The sequence below is a fragment of the Athene cunicularia genome, assembly GCF_003259725.1.
Source record: "Athene cunicularia isolate RWA chromosome 14 unlocalized genomic scaffold, athCun1 chr14_part1, whole genome shotgun sequence".
NCBI lineage: Eukaryota > Metazoa > Chordata > Aves > Strigiformes > Strigidae > Athene > Athene cunicularia.
In genome coordinates, this window is record NW_020799118.1 from 7,950,422 (window position 1) to 7,968,278 (window position 17,857).

The 17,857-nt window shown below is 40.7% G+C and overlaps 2 protein-coding genes across 3 annotated transcripts in view; one reads left to right on the plus strand and one right to left on the minus strand.

The window, feature by feature from the left end:
* The window catches only part of BRI3 (brain protein I3), a 16,794-nt gene extending 3,033 nt beyond the window's left edge, over positions 1-13,761 (plus strand). For both annotated transcript variants that reach the window (XM_026858996.1, XM_026858995.1), the window contains exons 2-3: positions 1,416-1,530; positions 13,373-13,761. In XM_026858996.1, coding sequence (XP_026714797.1) covers positions 1,416-1,530; positions 13,373-13,505 — 248 coding nt within the window. In that variant the 3' untranslated portion in view covers positions 13,506-13,761. The remainder of the gene's footprint in view (positions 1-1,415; positions 1,531-13,372) is intronic.
* Positions 13,762-15,194: 1,433 nt separating this feature from the next.
* The window catches only part of BAIAP2L1 (BAI1 associated protein 2 like 1), a gene marked incomplete at its 5' end in the record, with an annotated part of 33,480 nt that continues 30,817 nt past the window's right edge, over positions 15,195-17,857 (minus strand). Inside the window, 2 exon segments of the mRNA XM_026859235.1 lie at positions 15,195-15,642; positions 16,169-16,209. Coding sequence (XP_026715036.1) covers positions 15,567-15,642; positions 16,169-16,209 — 117 coding nt within the window.

The following is a 17,857-nucleotide window of genomic DNA, read 5'->3' on the forward strand; positions in this document are numbered from 1 at the left end:
TGTCCTGCGCCGCGGAGGGGCTGCCCGGCCGGAGCGGGGCAAACTCTTGAGCCTCTCCTGCGCGGGGCTCCCCTCGGGAGCCAGGCCGTCGGATCCCCTCGGTTTTCACGCCTAAAACCAGCGCAGGGAGGAGGGTGCGCGGGGGATCCAGGTGTTCAAATGAGCCTCCTCCTTCTCCCCTCGCTCCTTGTGTGCCTCCGAGGTGTAACGTCATGTTTGTGTTTTGCCCTCCTCAAAATACCGACGGAGTTTGCATGCATCCCTCGGATGTGTGGGTTTTCCGCCTCAAAACAATAGCAAAGAGGCACAGCTGTACTAGCAGTAAAACAGACCCCAGACTTGCACTTTTCTTTGCATGCACTTCACTGTATTCTGGTTAATGTTTGTTTTTTCTGATACACTTCAGTAGTCTTGGAGAGACTTAAGCAGGTGAGTAGATACAGTACTTTTGTTAACTGAATTAATACTAACCTCCGCCAAAGAAAGAAGTGGCCTGTCAGACTGCGGAGTTAAGGGAATGCTTTGAAAGTTACAAAAAAAATTACACAGCACACACAGACCCCAGTCATCAAGCATTGGGTTGAATCTTGAGGCCATAGATAGATTTCCTGATAATAACTTGGAGCTTATTTTCCTACAATACAAATATTACTGATTGCTTTCAGTTTAATTAACTTTTAAGTAGTGAGGGTGGTGGACTTTACAGATGCATAACTTGATTCAAGAAAATTTGAGAGCTGTGCCCTGGAAGAGAAGATCAAAATGGATTATACCTGGGCAAACTGTACCTTGACTGTATGATTACACTGCATACATCTAACCATCCCTTTAGAAAGCATTTAAAAAAAAATTAATGCAGTAGTTAAAAGCTTGTGTTTTCTAACTGCAGCTGTTAAAATGACACATTCACTAGCTAACAACATGGGTTTTCTGAAAAGTTGGGGTTTTTTTCAGTGCTATGTGACCTGCTTCCTTTCTGTTTGCATCCTATCACTCCTACCTTTCTTTCCAGTTATAAACCTAATATGTGGAAGTAAAGCTGGAAACCAGTTCTGTTTCAACTAGATTGTCCACTGGAGCGGGACATACCTGATACGTAACATCCAGAAGTGAAAGCTGTGGTCATGCTTTGTTTAAACTGTTTTTCCCTGGTGCTCAAACAGCATTGAAACAAATTCTCAAAGTTAATTATTAGCTCAGTGGCCTTTTTAGATGGTTAAATTTTGCTAGGTACTTGGGTTTATGGAGTGGCTTTGCTATTAGATGTGCTGCGTGTTCCAACTCAGATTTTAATAGAGCTTCTTAAATTACTCAAGACTACATTTTTTTTTATGTTCTGTTTCCATACTTTTTAATTATTGTCATTATTCTCTGTGCTTTATGTGTGGTGGATTGAGGTTTTTTTCTTATTTTAGGGTATGCTGTTCCTCCACCGACATCACAGCCAAACTATTCGAGCACATACACCATTATTCAACAGCCTGCCACCACCACTTCTGTAGTAGTAGTTGGTGGCTGTCCTGCCTGCAGGTAAAATCGCTCTCTCGTTGAGAAATAAACTCAGTCATGGGTTTTATTTTTTAAATTACAGGTATCCATATAGTTCCTTGGTTTTCAATAGTGTTTGTGTGTGTATTAGAATCGAATTAACTGAAAAAGCACTAAAGTGAGCAGTGGAGTGCTTTAATTTATGTAGTATGAGCTTGTCCTAATGGGCTTGTGACAACTGCTATGATTAATACAATAGACTTTATATATGTAAATATGTATCTTCTTTATGATGGAGGAAGGTCAGTAAGTGGTGTTTTTAATGAAAAGGCAGTTCAGTCACAGATGTAAAGGGTCAGAGCTTGTGGGAGAGGATGACAGGAAGTCTTTTCTGATGTGTTTATGCCCAGTGATAGTGAGTAGCATGATTTTATTGTGAAACTTTGTCTAATCTTTGACCGTAGTCACTTCTGGTTATCTGGCAGTCTTGTGGAAGGGCTTCCGCTGCTGTGGTGTGTGTCCCCATTCCCAGCATCCAGGCTGTGCAAAACCAGGCAGGGAGATTGTCAGTATTGGTTTAAAACATCGGTATCTTAAGGCTTTAAAAGATCTCTTACTTTAAAAGTCCTTTTACTGCAGAAGAACAGGGAGATTAAAAGATTTGATTCAGAGCGTTAATCTGATGAAAGTGGTGAAAACCAGAAAAAGTGGTCAGCTATTAGCTGGAATTGCAACAAAAGAACTCCCACCTCAGAAATTGACAGCCATAAAAAAAGGGAAGGAGGCACTCTGTTTCCACATTAGTGCTGCAAGTCAGCTGTAGTCCCTTTGCACTTCTCATTTCTTCTCATCCCAGGATATTAACTGATGGGTGAGGGCAGCCAGATTGCAGCTGTTGTGCCTGGCCAGCTCTGACTCAAGTGCAGAATCATTCCCCTTCTGTTAAAATGTATGGGAGTTACCCCTGTGGTGTCTTGCGAGGAGGCACTTAATATTCTAGAAGTCTGAGCCCTTGCTTACCCATTTCAAACGTGTAGGAATCAGACTTGCTGAAGTAGCTGAAATGATACCAGGTTTGAGCGTGATGAACGGGATGGAGGTTGTCACAGTGGCAGAGGCTGTACCCCAGATGCCTTTTGGTTTTGTTAGAATTGGTGTTTGTCTGAGAGGACCTGCTTTCAAAGGAGGATTCAAATAAGTATCTTGTGGTGCTATGTAAAAACAGGTGCCGGCTGAAGTGCCACTAGTTCAGGCTGAAAAACCTGTACCAGTTATAGCTATTGATCTAGAAGTTACATGTTTTAAACAGTGAGGGCAAAGTAACTACTGAGCAGTTCAGAGGATGTGGAAGATCCTGCCACCTGCTTATGCTTTAGCTCAGCCAGAAGACAGGAGGGTTGTTTGGTAAAAGGCAGGCAGTGAGTTTATACAGGCCTTCTGGCCCTAAACTCAATAAATCTCAAAACATTTTACTATGGAGCTGGTCTCTGCAATAATTTAAGAATAGTAGACTCTTGCTGCTGCTTATTAGGATTTTTTTTTTCTGGAAGTTTTCTTGGGATGTTCTAGGAGAGACCTTTGAAACAGTCATTTGCAAGTATACTTCAGCCAAATTCAGGAAAACGAGGTAGCTTTTTTTAAGGTGTTTTTAAGTGACCTCACTTGAATAGTTTTCTGAAGTCATCAGACTTGCTCTGCTGGAGGTACCCAGTGCTCTGTTATGTCGCAGACTTTTTCTTAAAGCAAAATACCCTCCACAAAACCATTACTCTTGGATCCTCAGGTTTTGTTTTAGGCTGTGAAAAAAAAAAAGTGAGGAGAACTATGACATGTTTATTATGAGGTATAATCCCACTCTGCTTAAACTGTAGGACTCCTCTCAGCACTTCTGAAATGCTTCTTATCAGGGAATCCCAAGAACAAGTGACTGTATCTAGTAATGGTGTGCCGTAGCAGTCTATCACTATGTTTTTTCCTAATTGTCTTTAGAGGAACAGTCAAAGTGTCGGGGTAGGAGGGAAAAATCTCGAGATTGCTCATGTTTTGACTAGTTAAGGAATTGATAGTCTAGTATTTCAAGAGAAAGGACAGGAAAGCTGGGTGGGAAGCATAATATTACAAATATTAATGGGAACTTGAAGGGTCAGGGTTCATGTTCTGGAAGGTTACACTGGCTGCTTCTCTTGAAGAAAGAGCTCATAATCCTCTTCAACTTGTCAAGACCTTAAACATAGTTCTAGTTGACTTCCTTGGCCTGGAAACCTGTTTTATAAAGAATGTGACATGCAGCTACGCTCTGAATACAACACTGAACAGAAACGTTGTTGAAAGGGCATTGATAAACATAAAAAGCTATTAATGGTATGTAAAAAACTTCGTTATTAAACTGCCAGGTCAGCCGTCCTGTTGCTCTTCTGATTTGATGCTGTGCATAATCATTAGAGAAGTCCATCTGCTTTAGGTCATGAGGAGGAAGCCTTTTTTGTGGCTGTAGAATAATGTAACTGATAGAGTAGGCTAAAGCCTACTGAGAGGATTTCTACCATCAGAAATACAAACCAGTTGTTTGCACTACTGCATTTATGAATGTTGCAAATTAAAATCAAAACCGTTTCCAACTTAAATGTATGCTGTTTAGGAGAAATACGCAGTATTGGTCTGTTGTTTGGGTAGGAGTTTATTTTATTGCAGCCATGAATGATCTCAGAATTAATAAAGCAGCTATAGTACAGTTGCTCTTTATGCTTGCTTTATGGTATGAAGTAATAAAAAGTACAAATTATCTCCAAAAGTAGCCTCTCTACAAGTAGGTAGTATGCCCGTGGTCACTGTGTGGCTGCATTCTTTTCTATCTCTGAAGAATTGCTGGATCTGAGGGATGATTCTCCTGTCTTGGAAGCTGTGCTTCTTGCCTAGAGTTATTCGTTAGTCAGATCATCGTAACTCATCACTGGTCAGTGTTGCTTTCTAATTACAGACTTCAGTATTAATGTGTATTCCATACTTCCATGCATTATTAGTCTTGGGTGGTTGTAGTCCTGCTGTCTTAGTGTGAGTTTTCCCACCCCCGATGTACAGAGAATTCCACTGAGTTGCAGAATCTTAGCGCTGTTGCTTGTAGTTGACATCTATGGATTGGCCAAGTCCTGCTTTTAAACTATTCTCTGTTTCCAAGTACAGATTGAGTCATTACAGCCACTGCAGAGGACTAGCCATGTAATTCTCTTTTTAGCTTGGAGAATGCAGTCTGGCTGCTTCTCTTGTGGTCACTTTCATTTTCTCTTTCTCCATCTTGTGTTGTTGGGTAGAACAAACTGCAAGGAATGTTTGCTTTCCTATTACTTAAGAGAAGAAAGAAGCCTTTAAAAATTGTGAAAACAGTCTCTTGATCTGATGCTTGCAAAAGCTGGTTCTTTCAAAATCTGGGACAGAGTGTGTGATGGGCCCTGTTGGCTTTTTATTTTCCTGTTTAACAAGTATTCAGTTGATTGCAAGAAGGGGTGAGGGAAAGGACATAATGCTGCTGCATTGTGGGGGCTTCCTTTTCTGACAGTTACAAAACATCTACTTGAGAAGTATTGTAGCGGGTCCCATCTTACAATAATGCTGGAAGATGAGACAATTTTGATTAAAACTGTATTTATTCTCAGATCTCTTAAAGCCTTTTCCCTGCCACAGTTTTTTGGTGGTTTTTTTTTGTTGTTGTTTCAGGTTTTTTTGGGTGATGGGTTTGGTTTTTGTTTGTTCTGGTCTTTTGACTTGACAAAGTATTAAGTTCTCAGGTTTTTGTTGAAATTTTGTTTCTTCAGTTATGTGCATGTCTCCTGAGAGAATTAAACTTAGGTGATTAAGTCCTTCAAAATTTCAGTCTTCTGGTTTTACTTTGGTTATTTCAGTCACAAATGCTGTGTGTGGTTTGATAGAAGGCCATTCAGGATATAGGGTTTTTTATAGTTATTCACAACAACTATCTTTAAACTTTATGTAAATATTCTCAATATAATTTCATAATGTGTACCAGTTAAATATGCAAGGAATTAAAAAAAACCCACCCAACCAAGTTATTTAGAGAGCATGTCTGATATTCTGAGGAAAACCTGCGGATTTTTGGTTTCTAAGAGCTGGCTGACATGCTAGAGATCCTTCTGCATCTTGTGAGTGAAGCCAACTTTGAGATACCTTTTCAAGAGTGCTATAAAGAGGAATAGCTATAATAGTACAGCATCTTCTGACACTTTTTTGTTACAAAGATGATCACCCTATGCTGGGAATCAGTGTCACCCCCTTATACTACAGTTTGGAGGTTTCTGTAACTGTCCGCTGTTCCGGCAGATTGGGGCGTTCATCCCTGCTGTGCTGAAATTCAGCGGCTGGAGCAGTTAGGGCATGAAATTCAGCAATGACTTAGGCACATGATTGCAAAGAAGAAGGCCTTGATCCAGCAGACTTGAGCAGATGCCATGAGTCTGCCATTTGGAATTACTGACTAGGATAGCTGTAACTTTTTTCCCCCCAGCCTAACAGCAGAGGCAGGCAGCTGCTTAGCAGGAAGGCTGTTACCTAAGCCCAGAGGAAGGGAGGTGGTAAGCCTGTTAACAGGGTCCCAAGTGAGATCAGCATAGCTCTTGCTGTTTCTGAGGATTTGTGTTCTACTGCTCTGAACTGATTCGTGGATAATAATCAAAACACATTTTTCTAATAAATGAGACTTTATGCGATTAATAAGATACAGCAGGAATGTATTCCCTAATGAGACTGTATAAAAATGATAATCTGGTCCCTAACGTGCAGTCTGTCGCTGGGCCTGAGGTGATAGCATTTTTTTATTAGTGTCACCATTTATCTTGGTGTCTGTATTCTGATAATTAGGATTTCTTTGTAGTAATGAGTTGTTCTGAGTGAGAGGAGGAAACAGGCCTTGTTTGTTGGTAACCAGAGGTGATACTGATTTGGCTGTGTATGCAGATGAGTGAGAAAAAACACACTGGATCTCAGTCTAGTTGTCATGGATAGATGTCCACCATCTACAGAAAATTTCAACTGGCATGCTTACTTAGCCTCATTTGTGAGGCTGGGCTGCTGGTGTGAAGCATGAAGCTTGATGCTTAATTAGCGTGTTCTCAGAACTGGCATTAAAGCAGTGGTGCTACTGCATTAGAGAGCCTGGTGATTTGTAGGCATTTCAAGAAAGATAACAGCTAGACACAGCCTGTTCCCATTGCCAGAGTTTCTCTGGCTCTGCAGCCAGCCCTCTGCATAGGAAGTGGGGCCTAAAGAAGTTCAGGCAAAGGTGCAAGTACTGTGGTGTCTCTTACTTGAAGGTAACTTTCAAGGATAATTGCATTTACATATACGTACAGCTTGTGTTGAAGAGGGCAAGCCAGCGGCTATGTATAGATTTGGGCTCCTTTCTGTGCTGAGGAGCTGGCACCTCTCTTCATAGGAATGAAAACTGTAAACGTCCCGTGTGTACTCAGTAGTTGCATATATAGTTGTCAATTTATTTTTTTTTCTGCTGCTTGCAGGTGAAATTTAAACATGCTTAACCTAGCTGCTGTTGCATTAACTAGGACAGACACAAAGAATAGCTATCTGCGTTTGTTTTCGTGTTCCAAATCAAAGATTTAATGTGCAGCTTCCAAAGTCTGTGCTCATCACTGGCCTGATGTTTCCATTGACATCTAGAGACTCAACCCACCTCAGTGGCAGGAGAGGTGGGATACTGACTTGAAAATTCCACTTGCTTGATCAGTGAGGGAGTATCTGTGGAGAAGGCAGCAGTCTTGTTAAGCGCAGTTTCTTTTCAGCTCCTGCAGAGCTTGTCGCACAACCAAACTGTGACTACCTGGGATGACCCTTCAACTTTATTTGTAAGGGATGAAAAATGCTGATAAGCTCATGTTTAAATACTGTGATGTAGTGTTAAGTCTAAAAATGCACATGCTAAATTGTACAGATGCTGTGTTTGCAGATCTCACTCTCAGCCCTCTGATCCTGAGCATTTGACTTAAGGTAGTAATGTTTTAGGGCTTACTTTGAGGAAGGGGGTTGTCTGAAAAGTAATTTGGTTTTAAGTACTTGTCAGTGGGAATAATTGACCGACCTTTATGGAGTTGGCAGCTGCAGTTATAGCTTAAATCCAAGATGCTGCTTGCAGTATAAATAAACCTTTCCACTTTATTTTTAGATGGGGAGTGGTGCAGTTATAATCAGCTTTTATGTGGTTTATGCTGTAGAACAAAACTTATGTTTGGTTGCATTAGTGAATCTACAGTTTGAGTATGGAGTCTCTAATTACTCTGCAGCTCAGGTAAAATACACAAGCAAAACTTAAAATATTCATAGTCTCCCTTGTAAAAAGTGTTTTTTTTTTTCTCCCTCTAAATTTAGTAACTGGCTAAGCATCGATTGGATAAGTGTTGGTCTAAAATTAGGTGGTGACACAAATCAACAGAAGCCAAAAAGTGTTTGTGTAGCTAACGCTGTAGTAGTAATCACAGTGCTGTAGATGTGCTAGGAAGTGGCTCTGAAGTAACAGGTGTGCTGTGGTGGAGGTCAGGCAGGTCTGGCTCTGGTGAGCCTTCGAGCAGCCGGCGCTCGGGCCGACAGGGCCTGCTGCCTGCCTCTGCTGCCCCTGCTCTCCCCTGTCACTGACCCAGCCCTGCTGCCTGCGGCTTCTGTGTCCCTCGCCGTCCCTTTACCCGGCTCTAGCGTTGAATATGGATGGTGATATTTTTTCTTTTTTTTTTTTTGATTTGTTTTTAATTGGCATTTTGCATTACCACAAAACACTTCCTGAATAACTCTGTTTAGGGGGAAGGGAGTTTAAATTCTTTTGAAAGTGTCAGGGACACCTGCTGACCAATAGTCTTGGGCCTTGCAAGCTGATTAAGAGGGTTGATTGTAATGGGTTAGACAGCAGTCATCTATGCTTGGGTTTGCAGCTACTCGGGGCTGACCAGAGGTGTCCTGATTGATCCCCCTCTGATGTTTAATTAGTGTGTTTATTCTTTAAGGTCAGACAAAAATTAGGCTGTTTATACTCTAAACACACTGACTTACTTAAGGTGAAGTTCAGGGCAGGAACTGAATATGGAATTACTGAGAGACAAGGAGAAGATTTTAAAAACTAACAAAGCAAGAGTTGAATGCCTGCAGGAGGGGAATGCTCAGTGTGCGTGAATGAAAAAGATGGCATTAGTGTAATAGCAAAACAAGGCAGGAAATACAATAGGCTTAACGTGCCGTGTACTGCACTTAGTATGCATTTTCCAAAGTAATGTTATTTTTGGTGTCATTGAAATGCCTGGAAAAGGGACTTCGCCTTTCTTGGATGGATCTGTAGTACTGAAAACTGCCTGAATCTTTAAGTACTCAGAAACATCTCGGCTGTGTCCGAGCCTCTCGGAACGTGCAGTATGTTACCGGGTTAACCTGTGGAGGAGGGAAAAGGAGAGGCCTCACCTCCAGAGCTTCTACTGCTGATTTTTATTTGGTCTGAGGGTGCTCAGCATTTCATGTGTTTCCACAAGTACAAATTGCCATATGCAACTTCTGCATTCAGGCTTGCCAGTTTTGGTTGAACATTTGTGTCCTTTCTATCACTGTACCTGTAACCAGTCTGGCTGTCAAAACGGTTTTGAATAGCTTTGTGTTTCAGTCCTATTAGCAGATTCTTCCCAGGAGATGGCTCTTCTAGTAGCATACCTTTTCCCTAGTGAATGAAATCAATGGTATGAGAGCATTAATGTATGAAGCATTAATAATCCAGAGTATATGGGAAAAGTTTACTTCATGATATACCCCTGTATGATATTTGCCCTCTTTCTAGTACCGACAGTGACTGCTGTTCGGTTCATAATTTTCCAATAACTTGTTCCATATTTCTTTCCCTGGCAGCACTATCCCCTCTGACTGTTCTCCCCATCCGTATTTTGCTTTGCTGGGGAGTGCTCTGTGGTGAGAGGGGAGGGGAAGCAGACACTGCTCCTGGGCTGATGGGAACCCTGGTTAGCAGAACACCAGACACAGACTAAAAAGAAATATTAACCAAGCTGAGCAAATCTAGTGCCTGTAGTTTTCTCTGAGTGCTGTTTGCTGAGGTGATGCAGGGCAAGTACTGTGAGTCAGTGCCTAATGTGCCAAGACAGGGGCGAGTTTCAGCTCTGCAGCAGAAATGGCCTGGCTCCTTCTTGTCTGCTGGCGTGTAGCGTCGTTTGTCAGCACTTTCCCTGCAGAGGTAGGAATGTGTTGCATGCCAGGTGGGGGTACGTGAAGCCTTTCTCTCTGACCCTTGTAAACCCACTGGATGTACTTGTCATCAAGCCAGCAGAAGTGTAAAGGCTAGGTGATGGCACTCACAACTCCCTTCATCCCCACCAGGAACACATGCAGTGTCAGCTGGACAGACATCGGCGTCGCCAAACCTGACCTACAGAAGAGAGCTCTGGTGAACTGCATCACAGACAAGCTGTAGTGCTCTTTCCAAGAACCTTGCTCTTGCTGCTGCTGAGTGTGTCTTCTGTTAATGCTTAGTATTAAAACTTGTAGTAGAAATAGCAGAAATGAAAGTGGGATTCTGCGTGTTGTCAGCAACTCATTGTGGCAAGAATCAGTAATTTGAATTGAATACAAAACCCTGGTAAGCTGGACCCACTGCCTGGGATGACAGTCTGATTGCTGAGGTGTCATATCCCTTTGGAGGTGTAAAGAAATCTATTTATAAAGAACAAAGTTCCAAAAAGTTACCTTATGCTTGATTCTTTAAACATCACTTCTGCTTCAGTTGGAGAAAAAGATACTACAGATACCACAACGATTGTACAAAGTACTCAGGAAATACTAACTTTTTTAGTACTTCTAGTACTAACAGTAGTGTCTGTGGGTGACATGCCAGAACCATTGTCCTTTACAACATGTGCTGAATATGGCAATTCCATCCTGGAGAAAGGTGGTTTTATGAATTTGGGCAGTACCATGGATACTTTCTAAGTTTAATTTTAGGCCACTGTTGATACTGGATTTGTGACTTGGTGATAGAGAGGTGTGGGAATAGGAGCTAAAAGGTACTGGAGAGAGAGGTGAAATTCTTACATTCTTGAGGAGGCTTTTCTGAAATGCTTTGGAGCTGTGGGGAAAAAAGGTGGTACCTACACCACTGAAACAAGCTCTGCAAAGTATGTTCAGCTCTGGGAAAAATGGTAGGATCTGAAGTCCTAGAGAGTTTGTTATAACAGCAGAACATTTCTGCAGAGCTACTTTCTCATTGTTCTTATCTCTCTGGATGCACAGATGTCAGTGTTCAAGAGTAATCTTACATTGTTGTGGCAATACAAAGTGCTTGCACTGATCGATGGAGCTCTGGTATGCACACGCCTGACTTAAGGGAACAGAGGGCTTATGTTACGCTCAGTTTGTAGGAGTAGCTGCAATGAACAGCAGAGGCTACAGAAGTCTAAGCTGTGGGACACTTTGTGCTTAGACTAGTATCTGTATGGTGATTTGAGCATTAGTCTACATCTTTTAACTTGCTGCCTTAAAGGAAGCATCACTTGAGGATATGAAATTAGAAAACTACTGCTGGGATCAACTGTACCCTGACAATACCTTTATACCAAATATAAAGTTGACTTCTATCAGAAGAACTCTGTAAACAGAAATAAAGTTCATCAAAAGGAGGGGATTGATGTTGAAAGCTCAGGCTAAACATGAAGTTGTGTAAGCAGCAGAGTATCAAGAACACTTCAGAAAGCCTTTGGCTTATGATGGCTGAGGGGAAGGGGAATGATTCCTAAGTTTAATCAGGGTGTAATGTGAGAGCCAACTGCAGTAAGGAAATGATCTGTGAGCCTGCATCTTCCTTCTTTCACTCTATTTACATGTACAAGAAGTTGTCTGGGACTGCTCAGCAGGGAAACAAAAACTTGTTGGCCTTGGCACCTTGCTTGTAGCATGTATTTCAGGGTCACTTAGCTCTGTTTCTGTTGACTTCCACTGTACCAGGAAATCTGGGAGGACACATCTTATGCAAGTGTTTTGCTAAACACCACATTTTGACTAATAAGTATAGCTGCTCAAATTTCTTAAGTCAGGTTTTACTGTTTTTCTTCATTTTGGGGGATGTTTAGATACAGCACTTCAGAAAGAACTCAGGGACTGAAATTCAGGTAAATTTCTGCTGTTTCTCATGTAGGGTGGTCATTCAGCTGGGACTCAGCTGATACCAATAGTAGGTTCTCCTACAGCTCTAAAGGGACAGCAGCAGTCTTTGGAAGTAGAAACCAGAAACACCTACTGAGAGTTATTTTAATAGTGATGTGTGTTTGGCCCTTGGACTTTTCTAGCTACCAGAAATAAACTTGTTAAACAGCTTATGACACCAGTGCTGCACCTCTGAGTATTCTGGTGACTTAGGAAGTCTGACTGAGTAGTTAGCATTGTCCTCTACACACTTTAATTGGCACCTTCCACAACAAAATGCTGACATTTGAAGTACTCTTTCACTGTAAAGCTACAGTTAGAATGTCTTTTAAGTCCTCCTTATCCTGCTGAATCGGTCAGAGCCCTAAACACCCTGTGCATGCAGCCCTTTGCACGTTAATTATATTGACTTGTGCGCTCTGAAGAAAAATGCCAGCACATCTAAGAGAACGTGCTGGCAACTCCAGGAACCAGCCAGTGCCAAGTTGTGTATTAATTTTAAGTAACGTACAGAAACAAACCTATTTGCATGTTGCTGTCTGCAGTGGTTTTAATTTGCTTAGTGAAAGCATGAGCTGGATGTTTCACCAGAAGCCCTTACCCAGTGTTACACAACTCTGTCCATTCAAACCTTCATTTTAAGAAGCAGCTGAGAAAAAGCACCCAATCATCAGATCAAGACATTCAGAAAGCAAGGATTATTTTTTTTCTGAAAGAGTGCTAGTGCACATATACTGTGGGACATGAGAGAGTGTTCACCCCAGGATAGTTGAGGAAATGAGGTAGGCAAAGCATATGACACAAGTGTGACTGCTGCCTGTTGTAAAAGACCTAAAAAAATGAGAAATGGAATTGTTTGGTGTGTGATAAACCAGTATAACAACACCCATGCAGTTAAATCTTCAGTGCTGTTTCATTCCAGAGGAGCCAGTAAACTTTTAAAAGCAGGCTGCTTTTCATTTTATGGGAGTAGACTTCAGTGACACTGGGGTTTAGTTCCAGAAAATTCTATCCTCACTTGTACACAAGAGCTTGACCCTAAGAAGGGCCAGCAAGGGCTCAGGGTTGATACTTGCTTATTCTTGAATGTGTGATCTTTTATTCCTACATAGTTACTTGACAAGGCTAGTTGAGCTAGGATGCAAGAATACAGAAGAGCCATGACTTTCAGCTTTTTTTAGGGACCAGAGGTGGCTGCAGAGGCACAGGCTGTCATGTTAAATGCTTTTTCCGAATTGAGAGAGCATGTGACTTGTTCCCCTGTACAGCAGGTGATACACCTGTGTGTGTGCTTGGGTGTACTTGCTTTAACCAATATTTGGAGTTGAGACAAGCACTCAGAGGTGTGGTGGTTGTTTTGTTCTAAGGGCCAGTCCTGGATTGCAGTGATAGAGAAAAGGCTGCTCTCTGGAACTAAAGAGCTAGTTTGAATTAAGCCTTTTAGGCCTACCTACAGTCTGATCACTTGCAAATTTCCTGTTTTTCTTTAAGTGGTGTAATTTGAAACCTTCTGCTGCAAGCTATGAAATAAAGGCCTCTTCAAGGGAGAAAACCAACCCCAAACCTTTGTACTTATCTTGCTATATGAAATGGTGTGGTTTTCAGTGACTGCCAGATCACAAAGTGCTAACTTTGGGGCAAATGTGGGGGTGTCCTTGACTAAGTCTGTTTTCCATTTTTACAGGGTTGGCGTGTTGGAGGACACCTTCACCTGTCTTGGTGTTTTGTGTGCCATTGTATTCTTTCCAATTGGGATTCTGTTCTGTCTTGCACTGAGGCAGAGAAGATGCCCTAATTGTGGGGCAGCTTTTGGCTGAGGGGATGAACGTGGACGTGCTTATGGAAGCTACAACTGTTAGCATACTCTTTCTAATGTAAATGTCATGTACAATCATTTTATTTGCTTCAGACCTGTTTTGTAAAGTGTGAAGAAATTTAGTCTCTTGCATGTAATTTAAACTTAATCTTTTATGAGCATGTGCATTGCAAAACATGAAAACCCAACTTGTTTTCCATGTTTAGTGGCACCTGTTGAAAACTAAATAAAACTGCTTTTCCTTTTGCAATCCTCAATTTGTGGCTGGATTATTAAGTATGTGACTAACATGTCTGATAACATGTACTTTGAAAGTGGAGTTAGTAATCCTAGCTACAAAGAAGGATAAATATTTGCCAGAATCCTTACGATAAAAAGACAACATGGTTTAAGGCTGTACTTGCTTGAGCACAGCAGCTGATTTTGAATAAAGTGTTGCAAGTGCTGTATGTGCTGCCACTGTGCTAATGGCCCCTCTGTTATTACTAGTGCCTTCAGGAGACAAACAGTAAGAGCTCTATTTTAATTAGCAAAGGTTTTGTTTATAGGGCCACACGTGATGTCCCAGGGCTGCAGGAATAGTGTCCTAGCTGCTAGAGCTGGTCTGAATTCACAGACAACAGTAACAACTGACCAGCAGAAATTAAGAGAGGCTGTGGCACTGTTCTAAGTAAAGGTTTTTGCATTTTAGGTTATTTAATGCTGATACTGACTTACTGAAAGCCTATAGAGTTGAGGTTGACTTGCCTCTAACATGCTTTAGAAAATGGGCTCAGAAAGTGTCCTCAGAAATGGGCTTTAGAAAGTGTCCTCAGGCTTGAACTTGAAAGGCAGCATGAGGAGGCACTTAGAGACATCACATGCTCATATACTATTTTTTGATATTAAGTAAGCAAAAGGCAATTCACATGACATGAATTTACTGTTTACAGTAGTAGAAGCAGGCACAATAAAACGTAGGAACCATGTACATATGTAAGGTAGAATGACTCAGAGTAAGGATTGGCACTAGTCATGAGAGTTCATACAGCAGGTAGGAGATGGCACCTGACCAGCACAGTGCTGAAGCACCCAATGCTGAGGCAGAGTGAAGAGGCAGTTTTGAACATTGAGATGATTATTGCTGTAGGGAAAGTCTTTCAGACAAGGTAGCACCATTGGATTTAGAAAACTGGGGCCTGAGACAAACTGTAAAGCTCTACTTGTGACTTGAATTAAAAACTATTTCACCTAAATCAGACACTGTGCCAGTATTTATGCTAGCACTAGGTTCCTTAACCAAAAATTTTCAAAGTTAAATCTGTTTTTCTTTTGTGGAAGACTGCAGTAGTGGAGTAACTTCAAAGGCAGCTTTTTATATTAGAATGCGAGAAAAAAATCATGGCACTTTTATTATGACTTTTTATAAAACTAAAGTTTGACAATGTGTTTTAAAGAACGTTATCTTTGAATAATGTGTTGACAGTACAACATTAGACTTAAAATAGGTCTATGTTAACACTTGAAAATTTGTATCTGAACATTAAGCAAAGCATTACAAGTTGTCTATTCTTAAAGGATAAATATTTATTTATAACCTAGAGTGTCTTTCTTAAAATAACATATAATCACTTTATACAGGCAGTTCTCTATTCTGTAATAAGGCAGTTGTTACATTGTTCTATTTGGGAAAAAAAAAAAAATCATAATTTTCTTTAGTAAGTGGCATATGCAGGCTTATATTCTAGAACTTACCATTGCAGTTTCCAAATAATGAATGCCAAAAGATTCAGATTTGTGACCTGTTACACTGGTTTACTAGAATATCCAGACTATCGCCAGTATTTTCACAATTCCTACTACCAAAAAGGCATACTGTAGAATCAAGCCAAAGTGCTCAAATATTAGCACAAAGCAGCTACCTCATTAGAAAGTATAGGTTAAAAAAAAAAAATTAATTCCAGTATGATTCTATTGTACAGTAATTACATTTAAATAAATTTTCCAAACAAGTTTAGATAGTAATTGTCATTACTGAAAATGGTGTTTATGAGGAGGAAGTACATGTGTATGGACCATATATTCATCGAATAATTGGTGCTGATCTGTCATTTGTTACAGTTGGTCTGAGTTTCACAGTTGCAAAAGGATTTTCTCCACTGAAAAGAAATGCACAAAGTTACTAGGTGGCTTGCTGCAATACAAAACCAAATTTAATCCATGCAATTTCTTCATCCAAGTTGTTTGAAGACTAAGTTATGGTTTTAGACTAAAGGATTCTGGGCAACTCTTAGTTTGACTTGAATTTTTAAGCTTACATGTGAAGGCTCCCTTTGTGATATTTGGGAAATTAATGTCCAGTTAGATTTGGACTTTAACAGCTCCCAGTCTCCAAAGATTTGCTTTTAACCCTCAAAGGTATAGTTTAAGTCCTGCTCCCTGTCAGACTATTGGAGATACACATATTGTTTCTGAGAAGGGCCTATGCAGTATATTTTACCTGATGGCACCCTTGAGAAAACCGCAACCAAATTTTAGCCATAATGTTTTACCAATACCTAGGAAAGGTCACAGTAATTTTGGAAAAACATCCTTATTTTCCCCTCACAATCAATACAATAAGCAGCCAATATAAAAAAATCATCACAACTGAATTAGTTTAAAAGTTTTTTAAAAAAAACATACCTTAGAAAAGGTGGCTTTATAATGCCATTCATGTCAGGTTTCTGTAAAAGAAAAAGATAGTCATGTAGATTTACAAAAGCATGCTACAGGTGATCTCACAATCCTGCTAAGAGACTCATTCAAGCAGACTAAAATATTTAGCTATTTAGAATAATCATGTGGTTCAGCTGAACTGTTGAGAGGTAGTTGTAGAGGGGAAAATTATAGCAGCAAAATTAGAAAGTTAAAAAATGGTGTTAGCATTAGTTGGTTTGTATTTTTTTTGTGTGTTAACCACCCAACCCCTCCCATGATTAAGATCAGTGGTCACCTGATGTCTAGCTGGGCATTTCATAGATGAAAATATAAAATGAAATGTCACTGCAAGAGTCAAAAGAAAAAGAACAGAACTACCTGCAGCACAAGTAACATATAGTGTTTCTATAGCATCATTTATAAACTGCTAGTTGTCACAGCCAGAGGCTCACAGCCAGAGGCCAGAACTAGGCTTGGAGCAGACCTCAGAGTGAACACAGTCAGTGTATCTTCATATAACTGTAAAATCATGACATTAAAGGCAGCAGCCAGCATAGTGACGAATACTAACAGCCTGAAGTGAAGGCAGATTTCTGATCAGTATTATGTAGAGGTTTGTTTACACAGCCTGTGTTTAGCTATTGTTGATTTACAAACTACAAGTTCAGGTAGCACCTGTGACTTAATAGTGGTGGTGAATAGAAAAGGCAAGAAAACAGCTGATGGCGTGTACATATATGATTTGCCTTGTTTGTACAGGAATGATACAAAAGGAGGAATAATTTTGCATAGCTGTTGCTAATATTTCACTGTAATGAAACTGCCATGTCTTAAGTGTACAGTCTGAACAGACTTGGGTTTATAGCTGCACTTCACACTGTACTTGCGTGCAGAAGCGTTCCTCCTCCTCCTGGCAAAGCTCACCTAACCCCTGGCTCACTGCTGCTGCAGGAGGCCCTGTGTTTCAGGTGCCATTACATGGAAACTGTTGCAAAGTATTACCCTCCGCCAGCTGCTTGCACTACATGGAAGTTTTGGCAAGCAGCTACTTTTCTACTTCCCCCCCAACTTTTAGTAATAATCATAATGACATATTTCAAACTGCAGACTAATTGCATTGCTTCTAACAGATGCCAGGTAAAGTTCAAAGTGAAGATTTGAGTACACATTCTTGCATGTAGAAGCAGGAATATGCAGTCACCTTTTATGTAGGAGCTTGACTTGTACAAATTATTTGGTCTATGTGGCCATTTTTGTTTTAATAGTTAAAATGTCAGTGCTGAACAAAGGCCTGTAAGCCTTTCTGGCTCAGGTACACCGCCTACTGTACCAGCAGTCCCTCGCTGCCATATTCACAATAGCATGCTGCAGGTGAAGAAATCTCTATTTAGGACCTAACTCAGCAGGGTTCTGAAGCACGTGCTTGACTTGTGATTCCAGTGAAACTGCTCATGTACATCAGTCACAGACAGACTTAGGCCTAATTAGCCCTTTAATTAGAATGAACGAACGCCTGAATTATGTGCTACTTCTTACTGAACACCAACCCCCAAAGCTCCATCAACTACTAAGCCTTTTTTCAGTCAATACTGCTCTGCCTAGTGCTGTCCTATGTAGCTCAGTGTGAACAACTAAACTTGCAAGAATCATTCCTCATCTTCCCTTCTTGAAATC